This window comes from Platalea leucorodia (assembly GCF_965183815.1).
Source record: "Platalea leucorodia genome assembly, chromosome: 3".
In the NCBI taxonomy this organism is placed as follows: Eukaryota; Metazoa; Chordata; class Aves; order Pelecaniformes; family Threskiornithidae; genus Platalea; species Platalea leucorodia.
In genome coordinates, this window is record NC_138825.1 from 10,919,045 (window position 1) to 10,945,564 (window position 26,520).

General features: G+C 44.2%; 1 protein-coding gene across 2 annotated transcripts in view; it reads right to left on the reverse strand.

Moving 5' to 3' along the window:
* Positions 1-775: 775 nt before the first annotated feature.
* The window catches only part of SLC1A4 (solute carrier family 1 member 4), a gene marked incomplete at its 5' end in the record, with an annotated part of 37,615 nt that continues 11,870 nt past the window's right edge, over positions 776-26,520 (reverse strand). The window contains 7 exons of one of the 2 annotated variants that reach the window (XM_082305766.1): positions 776-8,573; positions 10,284-10,446; positions 12,903-13,037; positions 14,515-14,709; positions 15,826-16,059; positions 19,530-19,696; positions 26,079-26,141. In XM_082305766.1, coding sequence (XP_082161892.1) covers positions 8,400-8,573; positions 10,284-10,446; positions 12,903-13,037; positions 14,515-14,709; positions 15,826-16,059; positions 19,530-19,696; positions 26,079-26,141 — 1,131 coding nt within the window. In that variant the 3' untranslated portion in view covers positions 776-8,399. Of the gene's footprint in view, positions 10,447-12,902; positions 13,038-14,514; positions 14,710-15,825; positions 16,060-19,529; positions 19,697-26,078; positions 26,142-26,520 lie in introns of both variants that reach the window. The other variant, XM_082305765.1, reaches the window with a different exon arrangement.

Consider the following 26,520-nt stretch of genomic DNA (forward strand, 5'->3'; position numbering starts at 1 on the left):
ATTCTTGCAAATGTTGCACCCTTGTTTATTAGTTCTGGGACCAGAATTTAATGCTCGAAACTAACCAAACTATACTTATGTAGTAGATTTTTTTTCAGGATTTGTGATATTCTGCATTGTGCATCTCAGGATAAAATCTACCCTACAGAGACATATGAGCTTTTAATGGAAAAGCAATACCAAACCCACTTTGATAGCAAACCCAGGCCCTCAGTTCTGGAACCAGCACACTGCTCAGACTGACGGCATGCGTCCAGTGCAAAATCTCCCTGAACTTACCAGTCTGGTTGCCTACCGCAAAGGATTTGCTAGATGATTTCTCCCACTTGTCAATCCTCCTCCAGGGAACAAAGTCTGTTTGTTGGCAAAATAGTCACAGGTCTGTCTGTCAGCCCTTGTACTCCGCTATGGCACACATCGACAAAAAATACCTACTATTCTGAGCTCCCCCAAGGTCCCCATAGAGCTGAGTGCTTGTGCACAGGGCTTGGAGAAATATTACCCTGTGTAGGCTTGCCCTGGGCTCCAGGGAAAGGGGTTAAATGGAGTGATACACAGATAATCAGCAACACCAGCTTGCCAGCAAAGGGCACATCTGGGAAAGTGGACCCGAATACAAAGTTACACAATTCTCATTCAGGGGCATTTTCAAAGGAGTCACAGAGAGTTTGCAACATTGATCCAGTTAAAAGGCTGGGTCTTCTCCAAACAAAGATGGAAACATGAATTCTACTCAGCATGATTTTTATTTCAGATTGAGAAGCTACACAAAGAGAGAACAAATACACATTTCCATGAGAAAATGGAGGGGAAAAGAGAGAGCATCCTATTGTATCACCCTCAATACGACAAACCATCGCAACCTGAGCCACAGGACTGTTTTCTCCCCAGGCAGGCAGGGAGAGTTTTTACGCCGAAGGGTGCACTACACAACAAACATCTGTAATATCGCACACCCCCAGACACAGCAATACGGTCTTTTTTTGCACATATGCACGTACATCTGTTCTTGGTAGATAATAAAAAGGCTGATACAGAGTCACACAGATCAAACCCATAGCTTTAAAAGAGGAACAGTTACAGATGACAGCAAGGATCAACACACCCACATGGCACAAGTAGTTATTGAGTGGAGTGGTTACTCTAAGCACTAGGTTTTATCTGAAGGCAGATACCTTTGTATCAGTGATACTGGATTGTACTGGAGCAGATGGCAGTGAATTTCAGAGTTCATCTGTCATTTTATTAAAGTAATTAATCAAATGGCTTAGCATATAAAAATACAAGAATCCTCCCTCCTAATTAGAGCAATTTGTGTTCATGTAGAAACAAAAGCACACACACGCATACACACATCAGAGGCAGGATTGCTGACAGAGAGCTTACAGGATAAAGAAAAGAAACTCACTTTCCCTGTCCCACACCAGGACATCACGTTCTCCCCCTGTCTCCAGGGATAATGGAGTCTCTCACCTTTGGTGCATAGTTATATTCGAAAGCCAAACAGCAACTTGGAATTTGTCCTGAAGGGAACCAGGACAAGGCACCTTTAAGGATAATAAGGCAGATTGTGTACCTCTGCTGCAGAGACTCCTCATGCCTTAGGGGTGGTTCTGCTGTCCCTGAATCTAGAGGGATTAATCAAAATCTAATCAAAATCTTCACCCTCACAAAGCAGTGAGTGAGTCGGTCTCAGTTTGCCATAAACAAGAAGCAATTCAGAAAAAAGAGGCTCATCTCCCATTAGCAGAGGTACGCTCAGCTGTTTGTAGTGCTACGCATGGTCTCCATCCTGTACAGCATGTGCTTTGTGGATGACCTTACAAAAGTGTAGCCAGGATAGTCACAGAGAAAGTCTAAAGAAGACTATATTCTTAAAAGACTGCAGTATTCAGGGATGGCGAACACATTACCTCCACACTGGTCCTCAGGGAAGTAATGTCAATAGAGCATCTACTGTGGGGTAGAGCAGGGAGGCAGCCAGGGCTGGGCTAGCTTGGTCACAATTATTTGACTTATTAAGTGTAAAATGTCGTTAAGGTATTGCCTTAATGAAGTAGGGGTTTCTTCAGCCCAGCCCCTCCTCCAAAGTTGAAGCTACGTCTTTGTCCCCTCATAACAGGATGTGTGACAGTCTATGTCCTCACATGGGTCTAGAATATCTTTAAGTTTAATCTAAGTACTATAGGAGCCTGGTCCTGCTGGGGTCTGGGCAGACTCCAAGGACCCCAGCAGACTCTGCAAGAGGGATACAGAGAAGGAAAACCGATCAAAAAACGAGGAAGCTTTGCTTCTGCATCAAGAAAACACATTTTTCTTGTGGGAGGCATCATGTCATAAGAACAGTGTGGGCATGTAAAATGCCTCTAGTTATAGCCAACAAGTTTTAACAATGTTCCTTTACTGCTGCTTTACTGAACATGATCATCTTAAAGAGTACCAGACCAAACCCCAGTGCTGCTAAGGAGGTATCGTCTCTATCAGAAGTCCATAGGCCACTGAAAGCTCAGGAAATTACCTTAATGCACACCAGCGAAGGCTCTGGCCCATCCATTTTGTGGCATTCCTTCTGGTTCTTAAAAAAGCTACAATCCAAACCAGTTAATATTTGGAGTATTTTTTATGGTTAAGCACAATTCTTTCTGTGGGAATGTAATCCAAGGGGATTCAGGCATGTGTAAACTGTTTCGTTCAGAGAAGATTTCTCTTGGTAATTTCTTTCTGCAATGTGCAACTGCAATTAACTTAAGTTGCACCAACATGCCATACGCAGTTTAGCTTCAGTTACTAAATACATGCTTGCAAAAGAAGTGTATTACTTTCTCAGCGTTATCAGAAGGCGCAAGCAAAAGCTATCCTAAGGAACATCTAATACCGAATTTCTTGGTCTCTGTGGCTTAAAACCACACCGTTAACTTTGCATTACAACAGGGTTGGCTCAAAATTCATTTCCTCGTGCTGGTTCCTGTCGGTAGGCCTGCTTGCCTTGCACACAGCATCTGTGGCCTTGGGAAAGACAAGTATAAATGTTTCTTGAGCAGGACTTCAAGTAAGAGCAGTTGGCCTGCTGAAATGCCCACAGTCCTCACCTCCTGCTGGCACTGAGATCAGTGGTTCAATCCAAACGAGATTTTATAGCTGCTGAGGATGACTTATCTGCTGACACTGAGACAGAATTTGATAAGTAACCATACTGTGAGCTCTTCAATGAAAAAGAGATTTTCTTTTTTCTTTTCTATTAAAAAATCCATCCTAGAGGGAAGATAACTCTCCTCATTCTACACTTCTTCCCTTCCATTCCTCCAAAAAGAGAAGCGATCATCCTGCACTAACATGCTATTAATACTCTGGTATCAATACTCAAATATATTTGTAAACCCCCAGATGTTAATTTTTTTAGGTAGGTGACAGTTGTTAGCTAACAATGAACTTGGCTTCAGGATTCGAGGTCTGCTCCTAGCCTGCTTGATTATTCTTCGCATGAGTCGAGAAAGCGTTCTTTCACCTTTTTCTGCATGCATTCACTTCTGCAGCTGTGAAATGGTGCTTGCTTGCTGGTGCTCCCTGTAAAGACCCCATGCGGAGAATGAATACCGTGTTAACATTAACTTCCCAAGCCGGTGCTCAAATGTGAGGACAGAGAGCTACAGGAGCCAAATAAGGCTCTTGATCACTTCTCCTCAGACTTAAAATATTCAGTGACAACTGTCTCAACATGTTGCCCAATCTCTGGAAGAAGTTTCAGATCATTTGTCATACCCCTTTTGCTCCTCCCTGAAACTGAAGCAGCAAGTGAACGTGGCTTTCTTCAATATGCTCGCATAGATAACAAGGTTTTCTTTGTCCTCAGAGAATAAGGGCTACCATGCATTTATCTGAGAAGCATTTGTCCTAGCTATCCTGCAAGGAGGAATGTGGGTCAATCCCTGATTCAGAACTGTACCGTTGCTTCTCTGTGGGCATGGCTAGCAGCCAGCAGCAGCTTATCGGAGCCCCACGCTGGCACGCTGCATGCTTCGTTGTTGCTCAGTGACGATGCGCTTCAGAAACATCAGCACTCGGCCTCTGCTTCTCCCTGCCCATCCTGGCCAGCCAGTGGGCAGGGATTTGCATTGTCGCTGCTACATGCTGGACAAATGCCTGCAGTCTTTTTGATGCTATCTGTATCAAAATGCCAAGAAAAAGCTTCCTTCAGTGTTTTAGCTTCTTTATCCACTTGCTTACCCTGTCCCCTGTGATGCTGCCCTTGCAACCCTCCAGCTCTTCCTGCTTTTTCTCCACCGTTTCACCCAGACAACTTGTTTTTTTAGTTGAAAAGCTCTTTCTTCCATTGAAACTAGACAGAAACAAAGCTGTCAAGACTCCTAATTTAGATGTTGAAGCTATAGGGAGGTCTTTTATTTTACCTGAACCTAAGCTTTCGTGGCAGCCCAGGTGGAGATGGAAGGAGGCATATATACCAGGGCACCGTGCCCTCCTTGACTAAATCACGTCTGCTTTTTGAAATGCAACTCACCAACACTAGCTTCCGCCTTTTCCCTGAGTTAGTCCAGCAACATTGCATCTCCTTTCTGTCAAAGTCACTCATACTCTAGCTCAATGCAACTCTGACTTCATGATGCGTACTTTAATTACTTGATTCCTTTCAGATTTTTGAAAAGCTCATTATTTTTTAAGATTTAGTGGACTGTGTCTTAATAGTGCTTTCCCAACACTGCGACTCACTATCCTCCACACTATTGTGTGTGAGAGACAGATAAGTATCCGTAAACTTCATTTACAGAAAAGGGAGCACGGGCAGAGAATTTATGTGGCCTGCCTAATTCTGTGCTGTTCATCAGTCACAGCATCAGTCATTACAGGCAGGTCTGCGAGTGATTATGAACTGCCATGGCCCAGTTAAAAATCAATGAAGATGTGACATTTTTCCTTTGGTGAGAGTTTGTCTTACGGTCCTTCGACTTTCTACCTGAAGCCCATTGCTCACTGCCTGTGGGAGGGTCAGGGGAAAAAAAGATGATTTCCAACAGAAGGATGCTTTCCAGTGGCTGCAGAAATGTACTGTGCTAGCGGAGGGCCAGAGTGAAGATTCTGCCCAGATTGTTGACCAACACTGCGAATCTCTGCAGAAAGAGGTGGTGGCTTTGTACATCTGCAAGCTCTCGAGGACATAACCTACAACATATGGCAGGGTGGTCAGTCACAAAGATACCGGGGCCTTTGACTTGACTGCAAGTGGAACTGCCTAAACGCCTCCGTTTTCATTATTGCTGCTGTAAAATATGGAGGAACCACAGGAGAATTAGTCTAAGAATGGTGACACTGGGTCACGTCCATCTCTGGCACTGGCCACAGCAAACGACCAGGGAAGAGGGTAGGAACAGAGCAAGAACATATGAAACCTTCCTGCCCCTCACGCTGTCCCTCCAACCTCCCGCCACCTCCAGCTCAGGGCATTGCCTCTTCAGGCAGTAACAGGGCTGCCCAGAAAAGACAAAGCAGAGGTTGTTTCACCAACTGGTTTGGTACTTTGGCTGGCTCTACATTCCTGCTATCTCCGAAGGACACAGTCCTGTTTGTCACATCCCGGCAGCGGAAGCCCTGGGTTTGGCCCTAGTCTGTTGTCGACACAAAAGCCATCCTGATTGCAAGAGCCATCCCCAGAAGGGTTTAAAGTCCTTTGCAATTACTGAATCTTGTAGTGCAATTACCAACACACCAGCTGAAACTGAGCTAAAGCTCAGTTCCTGGGAATAATGGGTCTTTACTGAAAATATCCTAATAGCAGCCAAGTGCTGGCACCCTCCATTGCTCATGACAGCTTTTCAGGCATCCATAGCCACATCTCACAGCACAGAACAAGCACCTTTCTCAGGATGAGAGACAGATACTGCTCCGCACTCTCAGAGTGACTCTTTAAATTACTAAGTCTCACAAGCCTCTGGTGAGTTAAGGACAGGAGCAAGGCAGAATGCAAACTACTTTCCCAAGGACCAGCTGGAGCCCTCGAAACTTTGTCTGCTCTCCCATTTATACCTGAGCCACGGATACAGAAAAACAGCATAGGGCACTCCAGGAAATGGGATGAGATCAGGCAGTGACGGATAAAGCATGGGACTGAAAGCCAATCCTGGAGAAGACGAAATAAGAGATGGTCCAAAACAGTCAAAGAAACTTCACTGAAAAAGAGAAGGTAAAAGTGGAAGAATAAATGGCACCAGAGACAAAATGGGATTGCATATGCTGAAGGCCTGCAGACTCTTCTCTTCCATATTCCCTTGTCTTTCTCCCAAGAAGCAATCGCTGTACTAGAGGGCAGGACATGAGCTGTTTATAGCCTGCTTTCCTAAGGAGAGAATTTGTACCTTCCAAAAAAAGACTAAAACCAAAAAGAAAAAATAGTGTTTTCTAGATGGAGTTTATTTCCTCTTGAAAGAAAAAGCAACTGACTAAAGGTTTTCAATTTACAGTCAAGTTGGGAGAACATAAATATATGTCTGGTCAAGAGACACTGGAGTTAAGTACCACGCCGGCACCAGATTTGTGGAGTGCCTGGGTGAGAGCAGAGCAGGTACTACCGGCCGCACCTGCACTGCTGCCGAGCACCTTTTCAGCTCAGCCTCTTGGAGTGAAGCTGCACGGGGACCTGAAATAGGAAGCTCCCAGTGTAACACATTGCACTGCAGGTCAAGGGCAGCATCTAAAATGCACATCCTTCAACAGCCCTTTCGTTTTTCTCCCAGCAGCCTTACCCGAAGACCTTGACCACTTGAAGCAAATGGCAAGTCTTCTATCTCATTGGGCTTTTGATCAGGATTCACGTTGTTACAAGGGCAGTTGTTGGAATGTGCCAAATTTTTTACAGTCCCAGAGAGTGTGATATTGGATCTTTTGCATTTGTACCTTAAGAAAAAAAACCTGAGGCCAGGTGGAGAGCCCTAGAAGATGCGGCATGGCCATCGTGAGGAATGGGAACATCACAGAAAAACAAGAAATGTAATTTCTGACGTAGATAATACAAAAAAGACCAAGAAGATGTTCTGACAAGCAGTAGTTACCCAGTGTTCCTGCTTCCATGGAAAACTCTGGGATCCCTCTTGCTGTGCACAAACAACAAAAGAACTGTCACCTTTGTAAGTCTAAAGTAGGGCTTCTGTAAGATTACAGATTTCTGGCAGGTTAAGACCCAAATACTCATGGTTCATATAAACCCTATGGCACCTGTTTCCAGGAGAAGGAGTGCTAGATTTCCTTGGTTAAACTCCTGCTACGAAAATGATCTCACCTCCTTAAATCTGACTGCTCTAACAAGCTTTACACTGGACTAGACATTCACATTGATGCGAAATGCGGCAATCCACTAGTGGGGACTGGGAGAGGCATTCTTCAGCAAAGACTTTGAGCTTCTGCATTGCTATTGGAAAATACTAAGATGACTCGGAGGTATTGGGTTTAATTTACCATTTCCTGGGATCTACTGTCAGAAAGAATGTGCCACAGCCTATGGCACGCTGCTGCAAGGATGAGGCGCATTCAAGCTGCAGCACCACAGGGAAGAAAGATCAATACAGCAATGGCAAGGTGCTGCCTGCGAGGAAGCCCAGCCTTTGGATTTGCCCAGGCAAGTGCTTTTACCTGTGGGCAACAACAGCTTTAGGGTGAAAAAAATAAAAATTGAGAAGTGTTCTAGTCTGAAATGGTGCTGTGATGCTTCATGGGAATTGTCATTTGAGTGCTGCCTGCTCTCATGTCCTGATCCCAGCTGCACGTGTCATGGTGAAGGAGAGCATCAGACGGGCTACATGTCTGATGGGGGATAAAATGCAACTACAGAACCCAGCCCACAGGGAACAGTCATGATTTTCATCTTTCTTGAGACATCCATACACTGCTTTAAAATCAAAGTATTTGGGGTTCTGGTGCATTCAGATTTTTGAAAGAAATACTTAGACTTGTTTAACAAAAAAAAAAAAAAAAGAAAGAAAAAAGATTTTGCTGAGAACCATTTTTTCAAACCTCCAACATTTTTCAAAACATCTCTTATTTGTTGACTTTCATTGTCAGCTACAAAGTGCGCTTTTGGTTTCCTGAGTTGAAAGGAGTTGGGATTATTCTAATGGGAGGAAATGCAAACTTCAGTGGGTCTTGATCTGCTAAAAATGAAATAATAAATACTAGGCAAAGAATGTCCCTAGAGAATTGTGTTTGTCTCCTTCCATTTTGAAGATGAGCCAAGGAATGACCAAATTTTGTGGACATGGTTATAAAAAACTGGTTAAAAAGAAACTCCACCTGCAGTTTCTCAGTGGGCTGACTAATCCTTTCCTACTTCGATTGTTTGCATAGCCCTGCTGCACACAATTAAACAGCCAATAATGACACACTCACTGTGTTTTCCCTCAGAGGTAGCCACATCTCATTCTGAGCATCTCTTTGCAAAATTCATTGTGTCCCTTTACCAGGAAGGATGCTTTGCAAATGAAGGCTGCTGCTGCTATGAAATTGGAGCTGCCTCTTCCTAGTGCCGTGAACATAAACATCAGCAACTGGATACCTTTCCAAGATAGCTTCCTCTGAAGCAAGAGAGGAGAAAGAAAAAGTGAGACTTAGCATTACTTTGTATCAAAGCTAAGTGTAAATATATATTGCTGAATTAACAGTGTGGAGACTGACCATATGCAATCATCTTGCTAAAGTAGCCAAGGGAAAGTGTCACAAGTCCAGGCAAATCTTGGCATATGCGCAGCCATAATTTTGTAACTATTTGATGTCCAAAAAGCCAAGATAAATCAACAGGACCTTTGCGGTTAGTTTGCCGGACCTTGTTCAGGTTTGGGGTACAAATTCAGGCAGTGTGTTGTAAAGGAAAAAAGGTGGTGTCAGAATCCAGAAGCATTTGGCTCAGCCTCAAGCAACGGTTACCATCTGCCACTAAGCATTACCCTGGCCCAGCACCACCCAGAATTACTAAATGTAAGCTGCTGCCGGAAAAACATTTATAGCAGGACCAAACTCCTAGCAGGAGCAGGTACACAGCTGTTCCAACACACAGAAGTCACTGAACTACATGGGGTTATAAACTCACCTCTTCCCCTTTCAAGCTAACACTCAAACTTGCCTGTCATCAGTTCCCACATGATGTGTGTTCAGATATTTTCCTCCCCTGTTCAATTTTGCTGGAAGAGGAATATGGCTTAACTTGTTTGGACTGACCCATTAAATAAACATGAGCAGGACATGGCGTGCTAGCAAAGGAGCATGTGTATTTTCATGAAGGGAACTGACTTCTTGATTTCTTGATGTTGCCACAGGCAAGCCTCTTTCAGACATATTTATGCTGGAACAGACTCTACATTTTTTTCAGCCCCAGAGGGATCACTTTAACAAAATTTCTGCTTCCTCTGGATTTTTTCCTTAACAGCTTGGTTAGAGGAAAAGAGAAAACCAGTCCTTGATCTGCATGAAGATCTCCTACGTTTGGTCCCAAAGTTTGGGAGTTACTCACCTAAAGGCAGGAAAGCTGCTATAAGCTGCAATGCAGTGGGGGAATGCAACAAGGGTTGGACCCCTATAAACTATTAATTCAGATATGAAACAAAAAAAAAATAAAAAAAAGAAAAAGCTAGTTTTCAGGATATATTTGATGGTTTTAAGGGATCAGAGAATAGGAGAGGAAGAGGAGTGGAAGAAAACTGTTGCTTCCTACCGTGTCTGTAATGGTCAGTAAGTGTTTCCAGGCCAGAAACTAAATTTAAGCAACATTTTCACCCACTCTGGAGTTTCTAGACTGCATCTCCATTCAAACAGCAGCACAATAAGCACACTAATTTTTCCCTACAATAAGCACATACTGGGTTTGTCTACTTCCCCACCTCCAACCCATATGAGCCTTTACTAACAGAAGTCTTGTTAAACCAGAAGTCTCGATGGCATTGTTTTCACATACATGTGTATGTGTGGGTACATGCAACACATACACATGTATATGGATGAATTTTCAAAATAACTCTTATAAAGCGAGTGTTCTTTCTCAACACCCCTCCTCTGCCCACCCCACCTCCCTCCCCTTCCCCAGGCCAGCGTATTTCAAAACAGACTGGAACTGAAAACGTTCAAGAGCCATCCAGCCCTTGATAGCGCTGCAAACGTCTAGGCGCGTTAACAAGTCCCTGGTCCACCTCTAGGACGCATGTTGACAAACGGCCTCTAGTTCACAATACTGATTCCTTGGATTCAGGGTCTGCTGTACTGGTTGTGTTGGAGACCTGGGTTTTGTGGGTTACCAAAGGCGTTGTTTCCCCTTCAGATTTGCTGTTGGCAACTGCTTCTACGTTGACTTCCTTTAGCTCCTGCTCTTTGTCTTTCTTTTCTTTTTCATTCAGGTAATTAAGGATGCCCGCTCCTAGGGCATCCCCTTCCACATTCACAACTGTGGTGGTTCGGTCCCTGGTTAGGATCAGAAACAAAAAACAAAGCAGCAGGCTTTTAGCGTAAGAGAGTTACAACACAATAAGGGGAGCTAATTCACCCCTGCTGGTCCACTAACATCAGTGGAGACAAGGGAGATGTTGTTACCATAGGTATTTTCCACAGAAGTACCATCGCCATTTCAGAACTAAAAATGTGCACCGGAGCTGGTTTAAGGTCGGCCCAACCGTTACTATCAGCTGGTTCTGGTCTCTCAGTGGGTTGTGGCAATGGTACTACTCTTTCTCAGGCATCCTTCTTTTCCCAGCCCACCTCCTTCCTCTTCCCCTTCCCCAGGCCAGCATTTCTGAAATGTGAGTTCAGAGCAGGAACTTAATTTGGGCTTATCTAGAGGGTGAATCAGATCACCCAGCTCTGTTTTTTAACTATAGAGACTTGTACCTTAACCCAAACACCCACTTAAGGTGTCCTTTCCAAAGCAGGCAGAATGACTGTGTTCTCTGGATTTCTTGCTAGTAGCACCTGTCCTAATCTTTGGTCCTACAACACAAAACTACTGTGTCCCAGCGTCTAACAGAGGAGGTTTATGGGTCATAAAGAAGAACAATTTCTTCACGTGCCTTTTGAGACTTCTTTTAGTCATTTTGCAGCCTAACTTAAACATATACATAACCTGTAACTGTGGTCCTCTCTGGTAATTAAACAGCTGGCATTAAAACAAGACAAGGGACTCTTCCCTCCCCCCTTCCCTCTTTTGTTACCACAAGGCTGAGTTCCTTGATTAGAACAACAGTGTTGACCGCAGAGGGATGCTACATATTTTGAAACGAAGGCAGCCAGCATGACACAGGCTGAGGGCAGCCTGGAGTGAAAGGAAGGGCAAACTTTTCACTCTTGCCTCCAGGCACTTGCGGGTATAGCTTGTGGAAAGCACAGCTACTGCTGTAATCCCTGAGGAAGACGGGATACAGAGCTAGCCACTGCTTTGCCTGTCTCTCCTGTCCTTTGGAGGTGGCTGATCCCCAAGAGGTGACAGCAAGAAAGAGTTTGATGGCCCTAATAAAGCTGTAGGAATATGATTGTGCTCCACAGACAAGTGTGATGTGGGAAGGGAAGGAGGTATAGAGCTGCCACCTTCCCCAGCCTCTGGAATTCAAGAGTGTCCTCAGGCATCCTGATTTCCACATCTGTTGTGGAAGTACACCATCTATACAGAGAGGCTGGTGTTTCCAAAAAGCAACGCAGTGGGATTATGTACAGTCTAAACCAGGAACTGCCCAGAAACCCACGAACTGGAAAAACACCCCAATGGGATTCAGATTGCTTGACCCATACTGACCAGTCATTTCAGCCCACTACCCAACTTCAACCAGATGGCTTGAAAGCAGATTATGTTTTTAAATTATCAGCTCATGCTTACTTCACTAGCATTTAAACTCTAAGCATGCTGCAATTCATGAGTGCTCAGAGAAGTTCTTCCAGTTTGATTTTCTAGTATTTGAAGAACAGCAGCCAGCCAGGCTTGTTCGAGAGAAAGCAGAGACACCCTTTTCCACAGGGCTCATCTAAGCTACAAGAAATCACCTGCATGTGGCATTTACACTTATCACGCACTTGTGTCTGGGTCCCCAATACTTACAGCGAAACAAATTTTCTAGGCTTTCTTTAATCTAATTTAGGTGGTACAGAAGGTAAACGTCGGTCTTAACAAGGACATAACTACGCTAAGTGGTGAGATAAGCTCTTGCAAATGGAGCTGGGCAAGGAGATAATCTCTTATGTTTCAAGGAGGGGAATGGGTCTTGGAAAGAAGAGAAGGAGCAGAGCAAAGGTCTGACCTCTTATCTCTTTCCCAGAAGATGGAAAGGAAAGGTGGTAATACTGTGTACTAAACTTATGACTCCCAGCAGCGTGTTCCAGCCGTGACACTGCCCACAGCTGTGATGAGTGCCATAAACCCTCTGTGTCCCTGCCCTGCCAATGGACAGCACCTCTCTGGGACGCTTGTGTTGGTGCTTTGATCGGTCTTGAACTACAAAAATAGTTCAAACAATAGCTGACAACAGCTTCTGATGGAGACTGCTTCCCACATGTGACCAAGAAAGCTTTCCACCACTATTCAGACTCAATTTCCTTTTTCCCCCTTCCCTCCTAGTGTCCAGCTAAGTTCCAGCAATATCAACACCTCTGAACAAACTTTTAACAATCTTTCTAAAGGGAATTGAAACCAGCAAGAAACACATTTCAATAAAGGCTGAGTAAAAAAGCTGAAGAAGGATTTTAGCATACTAACTGCTTTAACTGAGAAGGGACCACCTTTTCCATTATCTGTCAAGAGCTACCTGTTCTGTAGGCAGCCATATCTCGTGAGGTTTTATTTTATACTGCACTACTTTGACTACCCTGCCCCATGTTTCCAGCTGAACATGTAGCATGTCGTGCAACAGCAGATACGCGTGGCCTAAAGTACTTACACAATCCAGTCCACCGCTAATATCAAGGAAAGATCGTTGGTTGGAAGTCCAATGGCCTCCAGGATGATAGCGATGGTGAGGACTCCTCCGGCTGGGACACCGGCTGCACCCACGCTGGATGCGGTAGCTGTCACACTGCAAATCAATTTGCATACCCAGTTAGCAGGAGCTCCGCAGCGCTCCTCTTCTACACTCACGTCACGCATTTCCCTGCTATGGGAATTGTAAACAAACTCTACAGCATGGGACACACAGATCATTTGCTTCCCAGGCAAACCCTTTCCTGCCTGCTGATGCAAAGTAATGGGTACAGAGCACAGTTGCTCAGCAGGCATCCACAGCAGCTACCAAGGCAATGGCTCTGTGTTTAACACCATGATTGCCTGCTCAGAAAAAAAAAAAACAACCAATACAACTACAATACAACTATATCCTGCTGCCTTACTAATATATCCATTTCCAAGTCATGTATCAGTTCAAATATGCTGAGTACATTACACCTCCTGGCCCCAAATGTATAAAGGTAAACCCTGCCATGCAGGGTACTGTCCCTTCTCTGTGTCTCATTTGCATTCAAACACAGACCCTAAATCAGGAGCTGGAAACCTGTGGTGCATGTGCTATAGACATGGACCACACACCTTTTCGTGTGCAGACATCTGCAACTGAGTTTTCCTTGGGCCATCATAATCCTCAGGCCTGGGTTAACACCTGATTCACTAAGAGTACCTGAAAGGCTAATTTGGCCATTCACAAAGAAAATAATGCCCCAGCCCTGTCTTAAATAGACAAGCAATATACTGGGAAATGCAATAAGGAAGGAAATAAAACCTGGTCAGGGAGGGTAAAAAAATGCCAGGAACCGGCACTAGGAAGCATCTGGTGGATACAGCTATGGCTTCTTGGCACAGTGAGGGACTAGAACTCCTAGTAGGATCCTCACTTAAGGGATTTTGAGGAGGAAAATGAAGAGAATGACACTTCATGGGATATGGGACGTGGGAAGATATTCCAGGCATGGAGGGGAGAGAGTCCTAAAGAAGGAGGCAGGACTGAGGTGGCAGAGGTGATAACGGAGCACAGCAGTCAGGAGGGGAAGGATAATGGGTCTGACCTGGGAAGCCAGTGATGCGATGGTAGGAAGGGCAGAGGTAAGCAGGAGCAGAGTCTTTAGTATGAAATCGTTACATAAGGAACTGAGGAGCTGGCAGGAGGATTTTCTGAGACATCCAGAGGGGGAATCAGGGGTAGCTTTCTGGGTAGAGCAGCATGCCTCAATTACCCAGCTTAATGGTGAGTGGAGGGTGGGGGAGTGAGACGCTTAAGGAAAGAGAGGAATTTCTTGTGAGAAACAGCTTTAAACAGCTCAAAGTCTCTTTCAGAATTCAATTACCCCTCCCAGGTTCCACCTTTTATTAAATCGACATTCTGGCAAATCTTATAAAGCTTGAAAGACTCCATCCTTTAATCACCCTATAATTATGTTTCATAGCAGTTTGCAAGCTTTAGGTCAGAGATGTGGAATGCAAACTGCTAGCTATTAACAGAGAGACCACAGGCTCGAATGTGTCTCGGGGCCAGAAGGATGTGGTTGCAATAGCAAGCAACTTACAGAATTGTGAAGATTTGCCCAGGGTTGAGGTCAACATTGTTCAGCTGAGCAATAAACACAGCTGCCATGCACTGAAAAATAGCAGCTCCATCCATGTTTACAGTTGCCCCGATAGGAAGGATAAACCTGCTGATCCTCTTGTCGACTCCATTGTTCTCCTCAATACACTTGATCATCGACGGGAGAGTGGCTGAGCTAGAAACAGAGAATAGGGAAAAATCAAACACGAACCATCGGGGTACACTGAATGGAAAGTCACTGTCTCGTGGCTTTCATTTTTCTAACATGCTGCAGACAGCACTGTCAAGATAACGATGCCATTTTATAGTCCCTCTCTGTCACGATAGTAATGAGAGACCCTTCTTGTTGGTCTTGAGCAGTGGTATTTAATAATCTGCTTCCATCCAGAAATAGCTGATAAGGAGTTTAATCTCCCAGAAGCAAGAATTCATGACTTAACACAGTATGCAGCCTAAAAGGGCTGTGGAATGATCAAGTCTCAAACCACAAAAATACACCAACAGATGTCAATATAAACACAACAGATGCAACAGCAGTATCTGTTAATGTTGTACTAGTACCTTCTCAAATGAACAGACAAATAATTAAAAAAAAAAAAAAAAAATCACTGTTGGATTTATTTCTTGCATTATAAATTACATGGTTTTATTCATAAACCCTTCATGTACTACTTCATGTACTGTGACAGACATGCACCCACTTTTGGAGATGACCTGAAATGATTTTATATAGTTATGACATTTGATCAGGTGTTTATCCCTTGAGAAAAGTACAAATGACATGCTTGATAGTTTGGTTATGACAAATAAAAGCTGATCAGGTCAGATCTTTGAAATCAATAATGTTAAGTCCCTTTACACTAGCTAATAAGTCTGTTTTGCTCGTGCAAAATTAGTCTAAACTTGTTCCAGATCCTTCTGAACTTGGAGAACTAAACTTCTCAGGACAAAGTCCCTCAATACTGACCCTCACTTTACCTAAAATTGAAAGGACAGCTGGCAGAATCTTTTTAAGGCAAATACTTTCACCTTCTCCCCCCAATATTTCCAACTCGGCATCATGCTACAGTCCCAATATTTTGAGGAATTATTTTCAACAGCAAATTATCAGTATGTGCTGTGTGGCAGGCTGCTGACAGCAGTGAGACTCTCTATGCTTAGAAGTTGCTTTTTGCAATCTCAGGAACAATATTCACACCTAAAACTCAACACAGTTTGGTGTTGGGATATAACCAGTTTACAGTGACAAATATAACCAGGCTATAATCCCAAAAGAAGCACAGAAACCCACCTGGAGCAAGTGGCAAAAGCAGTGGCAAGTGGTGTGATAAGTCCTAAGAGAAAACGATACGGATTTTGACGTGTGGCTGCAAAATAAATAAGCGGCAGAATGATTCCTCCATGGATGAAGTGGCCCAGAACAGAGGCGAAGATGTATTTTCCCAGACTGGTCACCAGAAGCACAAGATCTTCCATTTCCACAATCTTGCTCCCAACAAGGAACATAATGCCAATAGGTACATACCTGTGTAAAGAAACACTGCCTGTCATTAAGTACAAACAAAAAGCCTTGAAAAATATGCCATTTTCCATCCTGGAGATAACATTCTTCTAAAGAATATGCTGCTCCTACTGAAGGGTAGTGTCTTACTCACTGCACACTCAGGTTAAGCAAATCTGGAAGGCCTCTCTAACACTCTTGCTTGGTGGAAGGCAAGCAGTCAAACTGAAAAAGCTCTGTTCACCTAGGCCCTCCAAGACACAGCTAGGAGAGTGCTGAAGGTAAGCCAAGTGGGAAGCAGAAATGCTGGCAGAAGCTATCAGGACAAGATACCAGTGTGGAGTTTCAGTCCATCAGGGAGGAAGGCAGGCAAAGACCTATAGCTAAAGTCGCTGCTGAAGGGATGGCAGATGGTAGGGAAAAAAAAGGAGCAGTACCTTGTCACCGGAGCAGAGAAAGGGGTGGAAGAGTAGGATCTGACACAAGCAGTGACTACCGGCAGAAGTATGAAGTTATGTCATTGAAATGGTAGGCATACTGCGTGCCAACATGTTCAGTGCAGGAAAGAAAAAGCTATGCCCATACCAGAGAGCTCAGCTAAAGGCCACTGATGCATGTGCCAAAGATAGCAATTAACTCTGCTATTTGCCTACAAAAGACTAAGTTAAATGATCAGGCTTCCGGAGCTTCCCTCAAGCCAATAGCCACGTACGCGTACACTCCCATGCCTCCTATCTAGAAACATGCCACGTCTTAGGACGTCAGCGTTTGTTTGAGGTTTGCTTTGTCAGGAGCACTTGGAGCTGCTCCAGGGGAAGGGCCACCTGCGGGCCGCAGCCACACCTCTGGCCCCAGTCGTGCAGCTGGGAACAGCCCTGAAAAGACAGAATCACCCTTGCGCCTAGAGCACAACAGCTACTGCATGAACTGCAGGAATTGCTTCAGGCCCAGGGTCAGCTCCTCTGAAGCTCTACTTGGGATGTCTGTCTCTGAGTACCTCTGCCGATGCTGCCCATGCTGCTTCTAAGATTAAGAAATACTAAAAGATCACCCAGCTCTCCAAAACCCTGCTCCAGACACACATGTGACTATGAAAGATCTGCCTGTACATCTCAGGAATAAAGAATGTTTTTTCTCCCACTCTCCTCTCCAATCCAATGCCCATGTTCAGAGAAGCTGATCTGTGGAGTCAGGACAAACTTCAGAAGGTTTGGTTAAGCATGCAAAGGTTTGGAAAGGTGGGCAAGCCTTAAGGTTGCCCAGATCACTCCTTCCTAGCCTGCCTCTCCCTCAGCGGCTTTGCAGCTCCTCTGTTCTGTGCAGAGAGCCCCTCCCTATGTCCCAAATCAACGTGAGCATCCTCTCTCTGTCCTCCCTTGGCCAAATCTCTAGGGGGGCCGGCTGAACCTTCCCCACTTAGCCTCTGCCAGTTCTGCGACATACTGCCTTTGAACTACATTTCCAAGCACCCCGATTAGCCAGATCTAGCTGAGCTCAGTCCTGCACGAGCTCAGCAAACACAAACACTGGATTCAGAGCTGAGGCTGGATCCCTCCCCTTGAAGAGGAAGGCTGGAGAGGAAGTAACCGGAAGTTGAGACCAAAGTGCTGCTAAACAGGAGAGCGGCTGTTGAATGGGACTAGATATGAGCTCAAGCTGCCTTTTCTCTTGGTAGCATGATTTCACCCATTCCAAAGTATCCTTTAGGAAGTACATGCAGCTTGACAGATTTTGAATAAATACCAGGATGGCACAAGAGCCTTAAGGAAGGAAAGAGAACAAGTAAGGGCTATGGTGCACTGCAGTGTTAGGAGTCAGCTGTGGTCACGATAATCCACAAAGTAAAGGATTATATACCAACTGATTGGCTTGAAGTGTTAGCACTGTAATCAGCTGAATACAAGAACTGCCTCGTATCAGTATTCAGTGTCCAAGGAATTACACTCAAGAGTAAAAGACTTAAGCTGCTTTGAGACACTGAATTTTTCAATCCCTTATGACAGCAACTAATACAGAGATCTGCCTGTGTAAAATCAGGTGTTTTGTTAAAACCTTTCTACTTCTTAGAGGGAGGAAAATAGTAGGAATGAAAAAAGGAGAATGAAGGGAGAAAAAATACCTTTACTAAGGTAAGCTTATAGCTTTTCCAACAGGTTTGGAAAGGGAGTGAGAAATGTCCCACTGTTAATTTGTTAGCTAGCAGTCCTTATGAATATTTTTATTTTTGCATGTGAGGTATGACTACTGTTGGTCTCACAGGAGCACGCTAGACCCATCCAGCTGCACAAGAACAGCCATGATACTGCTCTGAGGCCCAGATTCATCCCATCTGACAGAAAATCCAGTCAGGAGGCTGGTCCTACCCCAGCTTAGGTGGCCTGAACCGCTCTCTAGAGATGCCTGCCTCCTCCAACACTGGTTTCTTGCCTAGTGAGAAAGTTCAGTGCGCTCCAGTTCCTAACATACAGACTTTTTTTGGTGCCAAAAGCTTTGTGAGATTGGTCAGAGTAACATTCACCCCATAAACATGTCTGGACTCCAAGGAAGTAAGTGAAATCATGGATTTGCTCATTAATAGGCAGGAGACCAAATAAACAATCAACTTCAGGAAATACCTAGTCTCAGGGATGTGAAATGGAAAAGAAAAGCATCTCTGGAGAACTAAGCACCAACAAGAAAAAACAGTTGATCTCTCTGCTAGTAACATTGGTTCCTGCTTCACCCAAGAAAATGGAAGAGATCTTAGAAGACGAACAGAGATTTAAATATCCACTGTATAACTCAGGCTCTGCTGATACCAATGACAAAACACTCAATAGCCAGCGCTACTGTTTCAGTAGGATGGAGAGCATAAGCCTGGAGACTGTTCCTCCCTTCTGTACCAAGGGATGTAGGTTCTCCATCACCCTTTGATGCACGTGGACAGATGGGGTTCTGTATTCATGCACTCAACAGGGCTTCTCTCAAACCAATGCCAGTGAGTGGGCTATCTTCTGATCTCCTTGGATATCTTTCAGGTCAGTATAAGTAACCTTTTGACCAATGGAAAAATCAAGGCATGAAGCTACAAGTATGATTTTAGTTACGCGCTGCATTTGCAAGTGCACTCCAAGCACAAACATCCCTGACCATATTCCTCACATCTCCTTTATTCATTCAAGGCCAGTGCCTCCAGGCACATGATGCTAGCTAGCCATGGGCTTATGCTGCTTTGAAATAGAAAGCCTTTTTTCCACTAATTAATCAAAAAGGAGTCCTGTAGAGGATTTTTAAGCAAACCTCTGAAGTGTTCCAGACTGACACCTCAAGCTATGTGTGACTGTCTAATTACAGGGCACAAGCAAGAAGAAAAGACCCCATCATATGACACCATGACATTCACTTTTGCTGTGATGAGGGATCTGGTAGGAAAAAGCTGGAGGGACGGATAAATGGTGAGATTCCTGAACTGAGCGTAATATCGTACTGCAGATGTATCTGCAGCACACACTTACCACATAATCCAGGAAACCAAGACCATAGTTGCCTCATTGAATGAATTAAAGAAGCGAATCAGATCTTCCCCTTCGTGGCCAAGCTTTTTCAGTGCCACTCCTAAAACCAGAGCAAACAGCACCAGCCCCAGGATATTCATCCCTTCAATCTCAGTACCGACAGGGACCTGTAGAGGCAAAAAAAGGCGTCTTGTTAGATGTGAGACCAGCAGAAAACCCAACAAAAGGGTCACCTCATTTTGTTGCTGCCCGATCGATGTGAAATCAACAAGCAGAACCTATTTTGGGAAGGAAAAACGTATTTTGTTGAGGGAAACCAAACAAGATCCAGACACAGTCCAGGTACAAACTTCCTTAGTTATGATCTGGCATGGATTCACAGGAGAAGGAACAGGCCTGCCACTACCTCCCCTCATACCCTTCAAAACGATACGTGTGCTCGCAGTGACCTGAGCAGGAAACCTCCACAGTTTACTCAGGACAAGCTCCACTGCAGATGTGAAACAGCACGGGCACCAACCACCCATGTGTGGTTAAAAAACTGAAACTGTCCTCCCTGTTTCCCCGTGAGGGAAGATGGGTGTGGGAGAGACCATGGGTATAAATGGCAGATACCGGTGATATTGACTTCCTAGCTCTGCTTGTTCCACCAAGCATCATTCACTGTTGGCACTATAATATTCTACTGCCTAAAAAAATCATACCTGCAAGAGGCTTGCAGTGGTCTGGCTCCAAACATGCTCTTATTTCCTGACACCTCTGATGGGAATCTGCACTCAGAAACTGCCAGCTCCATTGCTTTAGTGCAATATTTATACCAAGGTGAAAACCACGAGAAAACAACCAAGGCTGTGAAGCAGAAAGTGGGGAGAGGGGCAGAGGAAGGTAGCAAAATGTGGAAACCTACTCATTCATCAGTCCACACCAGCCATGGGAGAGACAGAGAGAACAGAAGAAATACCTGTTCCCCTTCTCAGAAATCATGTGGCTGCATGGTAGAAGTAAGAGGATAAAAACAGGATCCACCTATTGACAAAAAGACTAGTCTACTCGCAAGTCTGCTCTGCCGGTCCTTCACGGTTTGCTTCTCAAAGAGAGCTGGAGCTTGTTTGGCAATGTAGTATCATACAAACTGAATGAGTGTTCTTGCGGCTACGTAAAACTATAATTGTTTTGACAAACTAGTTTTTTTTTCCTCCCAACTTGGCTGTACAAGCTCAACATGTCAAATTGTTGTTTTATGTGGAAAGGCTTCTAACACAGATTAGGTTTGTGTACAAGTTTTGGTCTTCTGGCTAGTTTAAGTAGACACTAGCTCAACACTAGGAAAGAAAAATATATTCTGAGCTAAAAGCTTGAAATGAACATTGACTAAAGAACACAGAATACTGATCTGCTAAATCTGATAAAACCAGCCTGCTTGAGATGATATTTTTGCTCAAGTATACGGCTGAAGTGGGCTGTCTCTTAGTGGCAGGTGGAAACAAAGTACTGCAGGGACGGGGATAAAACATAAATTATACACAAACGCATGAAGGCTAAACTGCTGTTAACAGAAGTGTTTACAAACAATGAAGGTTCTGACTTTTTTATTTGCTAGCTACAAAATAATTAGATATAGGATCTGCAATTTTTTGTGGTAGTTGCTTGTTCAGGGCTAAGTTGTCAGTATTTATTTGATTTCCAATTGAAAGAATTGAAAACACGGACAGGATATTAAGAATGGGGCGCAGCGTATCTCCAGAGGTGTCTGAAGAAATGTGCTGTTTTCTCCACACACAGTAACACTTTTCTGTCTGGATAGTTTTGTCTATATTCTGTTTTGTGTGCCTGAAAGCCCTAAACTCTTCTGTGGTTGGAAAAGTTAGTAAAAAAAAAAAAGAAAAAAAAAAAAAGACACTATTAATTGACTAAACTGTCTGTGTACACAGCATGCACATGTTTTTCTATTTTTCACTTCTGTTCGTAAAAGATAACTCTACGGTAGGAGATAAGGTTTACCATAAGGCTGAAGAGAATCTAACAAAATTTCAGTGACAATTTATCAGTAACAATGTACCAACCGATGTACAAGTCTCAAATTTTATGACGGATTTATTAGCAGGAAGAAAGTAAATGTGTAGTAAAATAGTGCTGCCATGTCATTTCATCAAAACCAAAGCTTTCTCTGGGAAATGTCAACTTGGGAAAAATGTGAATTTTTCCACCAGAAAGGAAACACTTCATTCACATGGAGTGAATACAACACTTTTTCATTTTGACAACTTTTCACCTTGTTTTTTTTTTTTTTCAACTCGTTATTTTATAATATAACATCTTATACGGGTTCATTTGATACAATGCTAATATGAAAAGTTCAGCTTGGAACAGAATTCTGCCATGATAGGCCCAAACTTCTTCCACAAAAAAAATATCCTAAAAACATTCAATGGTCTTTTGCTTTGGTTCTCACTCAGAAAAAAGCAGATATCAAACTTTGCTATGGAACAGAAATTCAGTGTTCCAAGCTGCTGAAAGTGCCCAGCATCCTCACCTGGATATGACTGGGAGGGAATTTCATTATACTACTTTATACTGATGTTTTGCAAAGCATCTCTGCCCTTTAAACTCCTTCTATTGGAGATTTGCTTCCCAACTCATTAAATGCAGCAGTGTGAGCCTGAAGCCCAGCAGCCCACTACCATTTGGGCTTCTCAAAGACCTAGTCTCAGGAACGAGGCAGAAGTTTACTGAATCTGCAAGAGTTTTGCTCAGCTCCCCACCAGCTGTGTAGGGCATGCTGGGTCACAGAGCAGGACAGAGCTTGGGAGGCACACAGGAGAATCGGGGCCGGAGCTCCTAGTGCTTAATTTGGAGGGTCACTTCCCCAACTAGAAAAGTCCAGGGCTCTTCTAGGTCACTCAATCCCCACATGCATCAGCTGCTCCACCTTCTTCAGAGCCATGGGTGCCGAAGGCTTGCCAAATTTTTTCTTAGGAAGGCAGAGGAGGGCAAGAGATAGTAGCGTCTCCAGTTAGCTACAGCCAGGACACAGGTGGCTTCTCACCTTTCATCTTAACCTTCACAGTGGCCTACTGTGCATAAATTGGCCAATTCTCCTTAAACTCCCCTATACCTCTCCAGAATGACAATATGTGGAGCTTAGTCTTCTTTCACCCTCGGAGATGTCTCTCTCCACCTTGCTCCTGGCATTGCGATCATTGCTGCTGCTGTTCTCCAAGTGCTCCCACTTACTAGTCCCTCAAGCCTAACTCTTGTGATCTGGGGACCCCTGAATTACTGGTGACCGGAGAGGGAGGACTCTGTGCAGAGCCACCAAAAACTTCTTAGCCGTTTCCCTCTATTCACTGTCATCCCGCCGCCCCTTTCAGGTCTTGCTCTCCCTTTCTCCCTCTTGAGCCAATTTCTTTACAACACACAACATTCACCATCACCTCCTATCACCGCAGACGTAGGCAGAAGGTGCATCATTTGCACAGAGTAGTAACTTACTGCAGGAAATTGCTCCCTGCAAATCAAGGGGACAATCTGCAGCGTTCAGGGAATTTCACCTCCTTGCAGCACAATGTGGAAAGAGTCCAGCAGTAAATCCTCAGCAGAAGATCCTCTCAATCCCAGCCTCTAAAACTGGCAGATACTGAACGGCCTTTTTGTACTCTAACAGGAGAGTGCATCACCCCAAAGGAGCTGCCAAACCAAGCAGCATTGTGGACACCAAACAAAAACAGCTTTAATGAGAGCTTTGTTCCTGGATAAATGATGGGACACGTTATTGTTTGCTTGAAATTATGTGTTCTGGTAGGAAGATGCATGGAGCTCTTCTGGTCCTTGAATCTCTCTGAAGATCCTGTTGTTTTTTAGCTCTTGAAACAAAATGCTTATCAAGGAAACAACTGCTGACATTGAGCTGTCCCAGTAGTAGGTGGCTGAAAAGAAAATGCAGCCATCTGATGAGAGGAAGAAGAGCAATCACCGGTTTGTGTATTTTTACTGCTGCCATAAGAGGAACCCAGAGTCCCCCACAGCTGCAGATGGGGAACTGAGATAGTCCGTGCCCCAGGAAGCCTTGTGCCGAAGAAACAGAGAGGATGTAGCCATAAAAGCTAGGTAAACACAAGGGGAGCATGTGAAACAACAAAAAGCACGTGGCTGAGCAGACATCTACGTGCCCCACTATTCATATCATCAGCAAGAGAAGACAGGGCTTATTAACTGGGGAGGGGAATAATCAATGGAAAAATTTTGCTCTACACTGTTCCAGAAAGCAGAAGGAAAGCATTGCTCCTCTTCAATCAAATATTCTGCTGATGAAAGAAAACATTACATAGGAATATCACCTTGTTTCCCTGGAACCCAACTTCTATCGCTATCATATTTATACCACGTATTATCCAAAAATCATACTCTTCCTTTCCAAACTTAACCCTCATCTGTCCATAAATAATATAGTCAGACCAGTACTGAAACTGAGCTAACAAAACTGAGACGATGCTTTCTTTTTATTTGGTCCGCTCTTCCCTAGAGACAGTAGGGCGCCTTCTGAATTAAAGAAGCTCAGCTCTGGTTTTGCTCCAACAACTGAAGAAAAGTTTGGAAAAAGTAATAGCAGAAATAACTTTTACATCATAACTGCTGGCAAAAACAGGCACCGGTGACAAATTCAGAATATTTTTTCTGATATTGCAAACAGGAGTCTGATAAATGGGAAAAGGAGAAAAGAAAACTGAAAAAGAATCTCACATTTTAAATTGCTGAAAGATGCATTCTTATCTCTTGGGGAAGAGTGATGGCTTTGAACAAGCATTGAAAAGGACTTGGCAGCCAAGCCTATGTCCAATGGATATGGCTTGCCCTGATCTGTGCTTGGTTAGCAAGGAGCCCCTATTAAATTTGACACTGAAGATGAATAAGAAGGGTCTTATTCACCTTTCATTTACCCCTGCTTAAATGAAGAATAACTCTACACTCTGTAAGCAAACACACATGTGTAAGTGCACATTGTTACAGCCTTTCATATCGAGCTTGGTTTTTAGCAGCACGAGGCTGCATGGGCATGTACTGCCCGAGGATATAATGGCGTGAGAAGAGAAAGCGGTCTTTCGGGATCACACGGCCCTTCTGCAGTTATTGCCACGCATCCATGTCAGATCCAGGGAGTGCAGATCTGGGCTAATACAATCTTACAGGCATGGGCAGAGCCCGGGCAGACGGGGCTGCCTTCTTCCCCAGTGGAACTGCTCACCGTATGGTAGCAGGCTTCTAGGCAAGGGCTGACTTTTCCCCTGCTCAGTTCTTGTGCCATCCAAGTCACCTGTCACCCTGCCTCCGGGGCTGGTGAAAGTTCAGCCCGTCAGCCGAAAGCAGAGTTCGGAAACACACTGTTCTGCATCGCCTGCTCAGGCACCACGCGTGGCACGGAGAAGGTAATGAGGCCAGTACTTCCTGCGCTCAGGGATACGCTTCAGAGTCCCTCTGGACGAGCATACGCTGCCTTTTCCTCGATGGTTTTACGAACTAGTGGGCAAGCCCCAGCTGAGCCCTTCCATGACAAATACAAACATTACAAGTCTCTTGCCCTAGGGACATTCAAATCATATTAAAAATATAGTAACCCAATATCTGATACTGATCTCAGATAGTCAGAATAAGCCTGAGAAATAGAAAATAACCCTGAAAGTCTTTTCCAGTCTCAGACCTGTCTCCTCAAAATCCCATGAAAGCACATGAGATACTTCATTTGGAGTGAGGTGACACATCACAGGCTGGGATAATGGCTCTGTTTCATAGCATGCTGCTTGTAAGACAACGGTAATTATTGCTGGACCTGCAATATGTTGGCTCTGGCCAATAAAAAAGATGTTTGATAGCCCCATGCTGCAGGAGAGATGCCACTCAACGGGATATAGAGCATTTCTAGAAGTCCTATGAGCTATATATGGAAGATAACACACTCTACTTCAGCTACACCTGCAAATTAGTTTCCTTTTCGATACCATTGCAATAGCAGCCTATTTGTAATGTTCCGTCTATAATTTTTACTCCTTCAGACCACTTGTAACTGCTTCAAACAAAACTTCAGCAGCATGGCAACAAGAAAAATTCTCAACTAACCTCTTTTTCCCCCCCCCCCCCCCAAGAGCCTTGGGTAGTGGGAAAAAGCTCATTCTCTCCAAACTATTAATGAAGAGTAAGGTTTAAGGGACATATTCAGCCAGGCTGATTGCTATTTAATTCCAAGTCTACAGAAAGTTATTTGGAAACATTAGGAAGAGAGGCTAGTCAAAATTTAGATCAAGTGAGACCAGGTCTAAGAAAGCATGGCCTAAAAGTAAGGTCTCAAGGGTCAGATCAGTTGAGCTCAACTCTCCTATCCACCATAGCTTTCTTGTGTGGCTGTGGGTAACCCATCTGGCTTGTGTGTGTCGCAGTTCCAGGCAAAGAAAAGTACTTGTTTCTTTCCAATGACTGCTGGAAAGGATTGAAGACTGCAAAGTAGTCAAATATTACAGTTGACAAGGGTTTGTATAAAAACCTAAGAATTGACCTTACCTTTTCCCACGTGAGATTTCCAGAGGTAGTGTTTCTGAGCAGCATCTTATATTCTGTCGCATACTGCAGGTAAGAAAACAAAGAAACAAACAAAACCACAATGTTTGCCGATCAGATCATCAATATCATTTAGCATTTCACAAGGAGATTATTGTTAGGAGGACTTTTTCTGGAGACCATACTGTGGAGGCGAATGAGCCTGTCCTATGCAAGAAAGGGAGGGACAGCATATGCAGCTCCTTCCCCATGTGGCAACAGAGCAGTGCTCTGTGACCCCCGGAGCTCCCAGGTTTGGGGAGGGAATTCCCCTTTCCTCCACCCTGCTGTTGCTCACAAACCACGCTGTCGCACTGGCTCCTGCAGAAGGCAAGTGGTGCTTGCGCTGTTTCACTGTTAGAAACGGTGAGGCAGGCATTAAAATTGTCAGTAAAATATCTAAAAT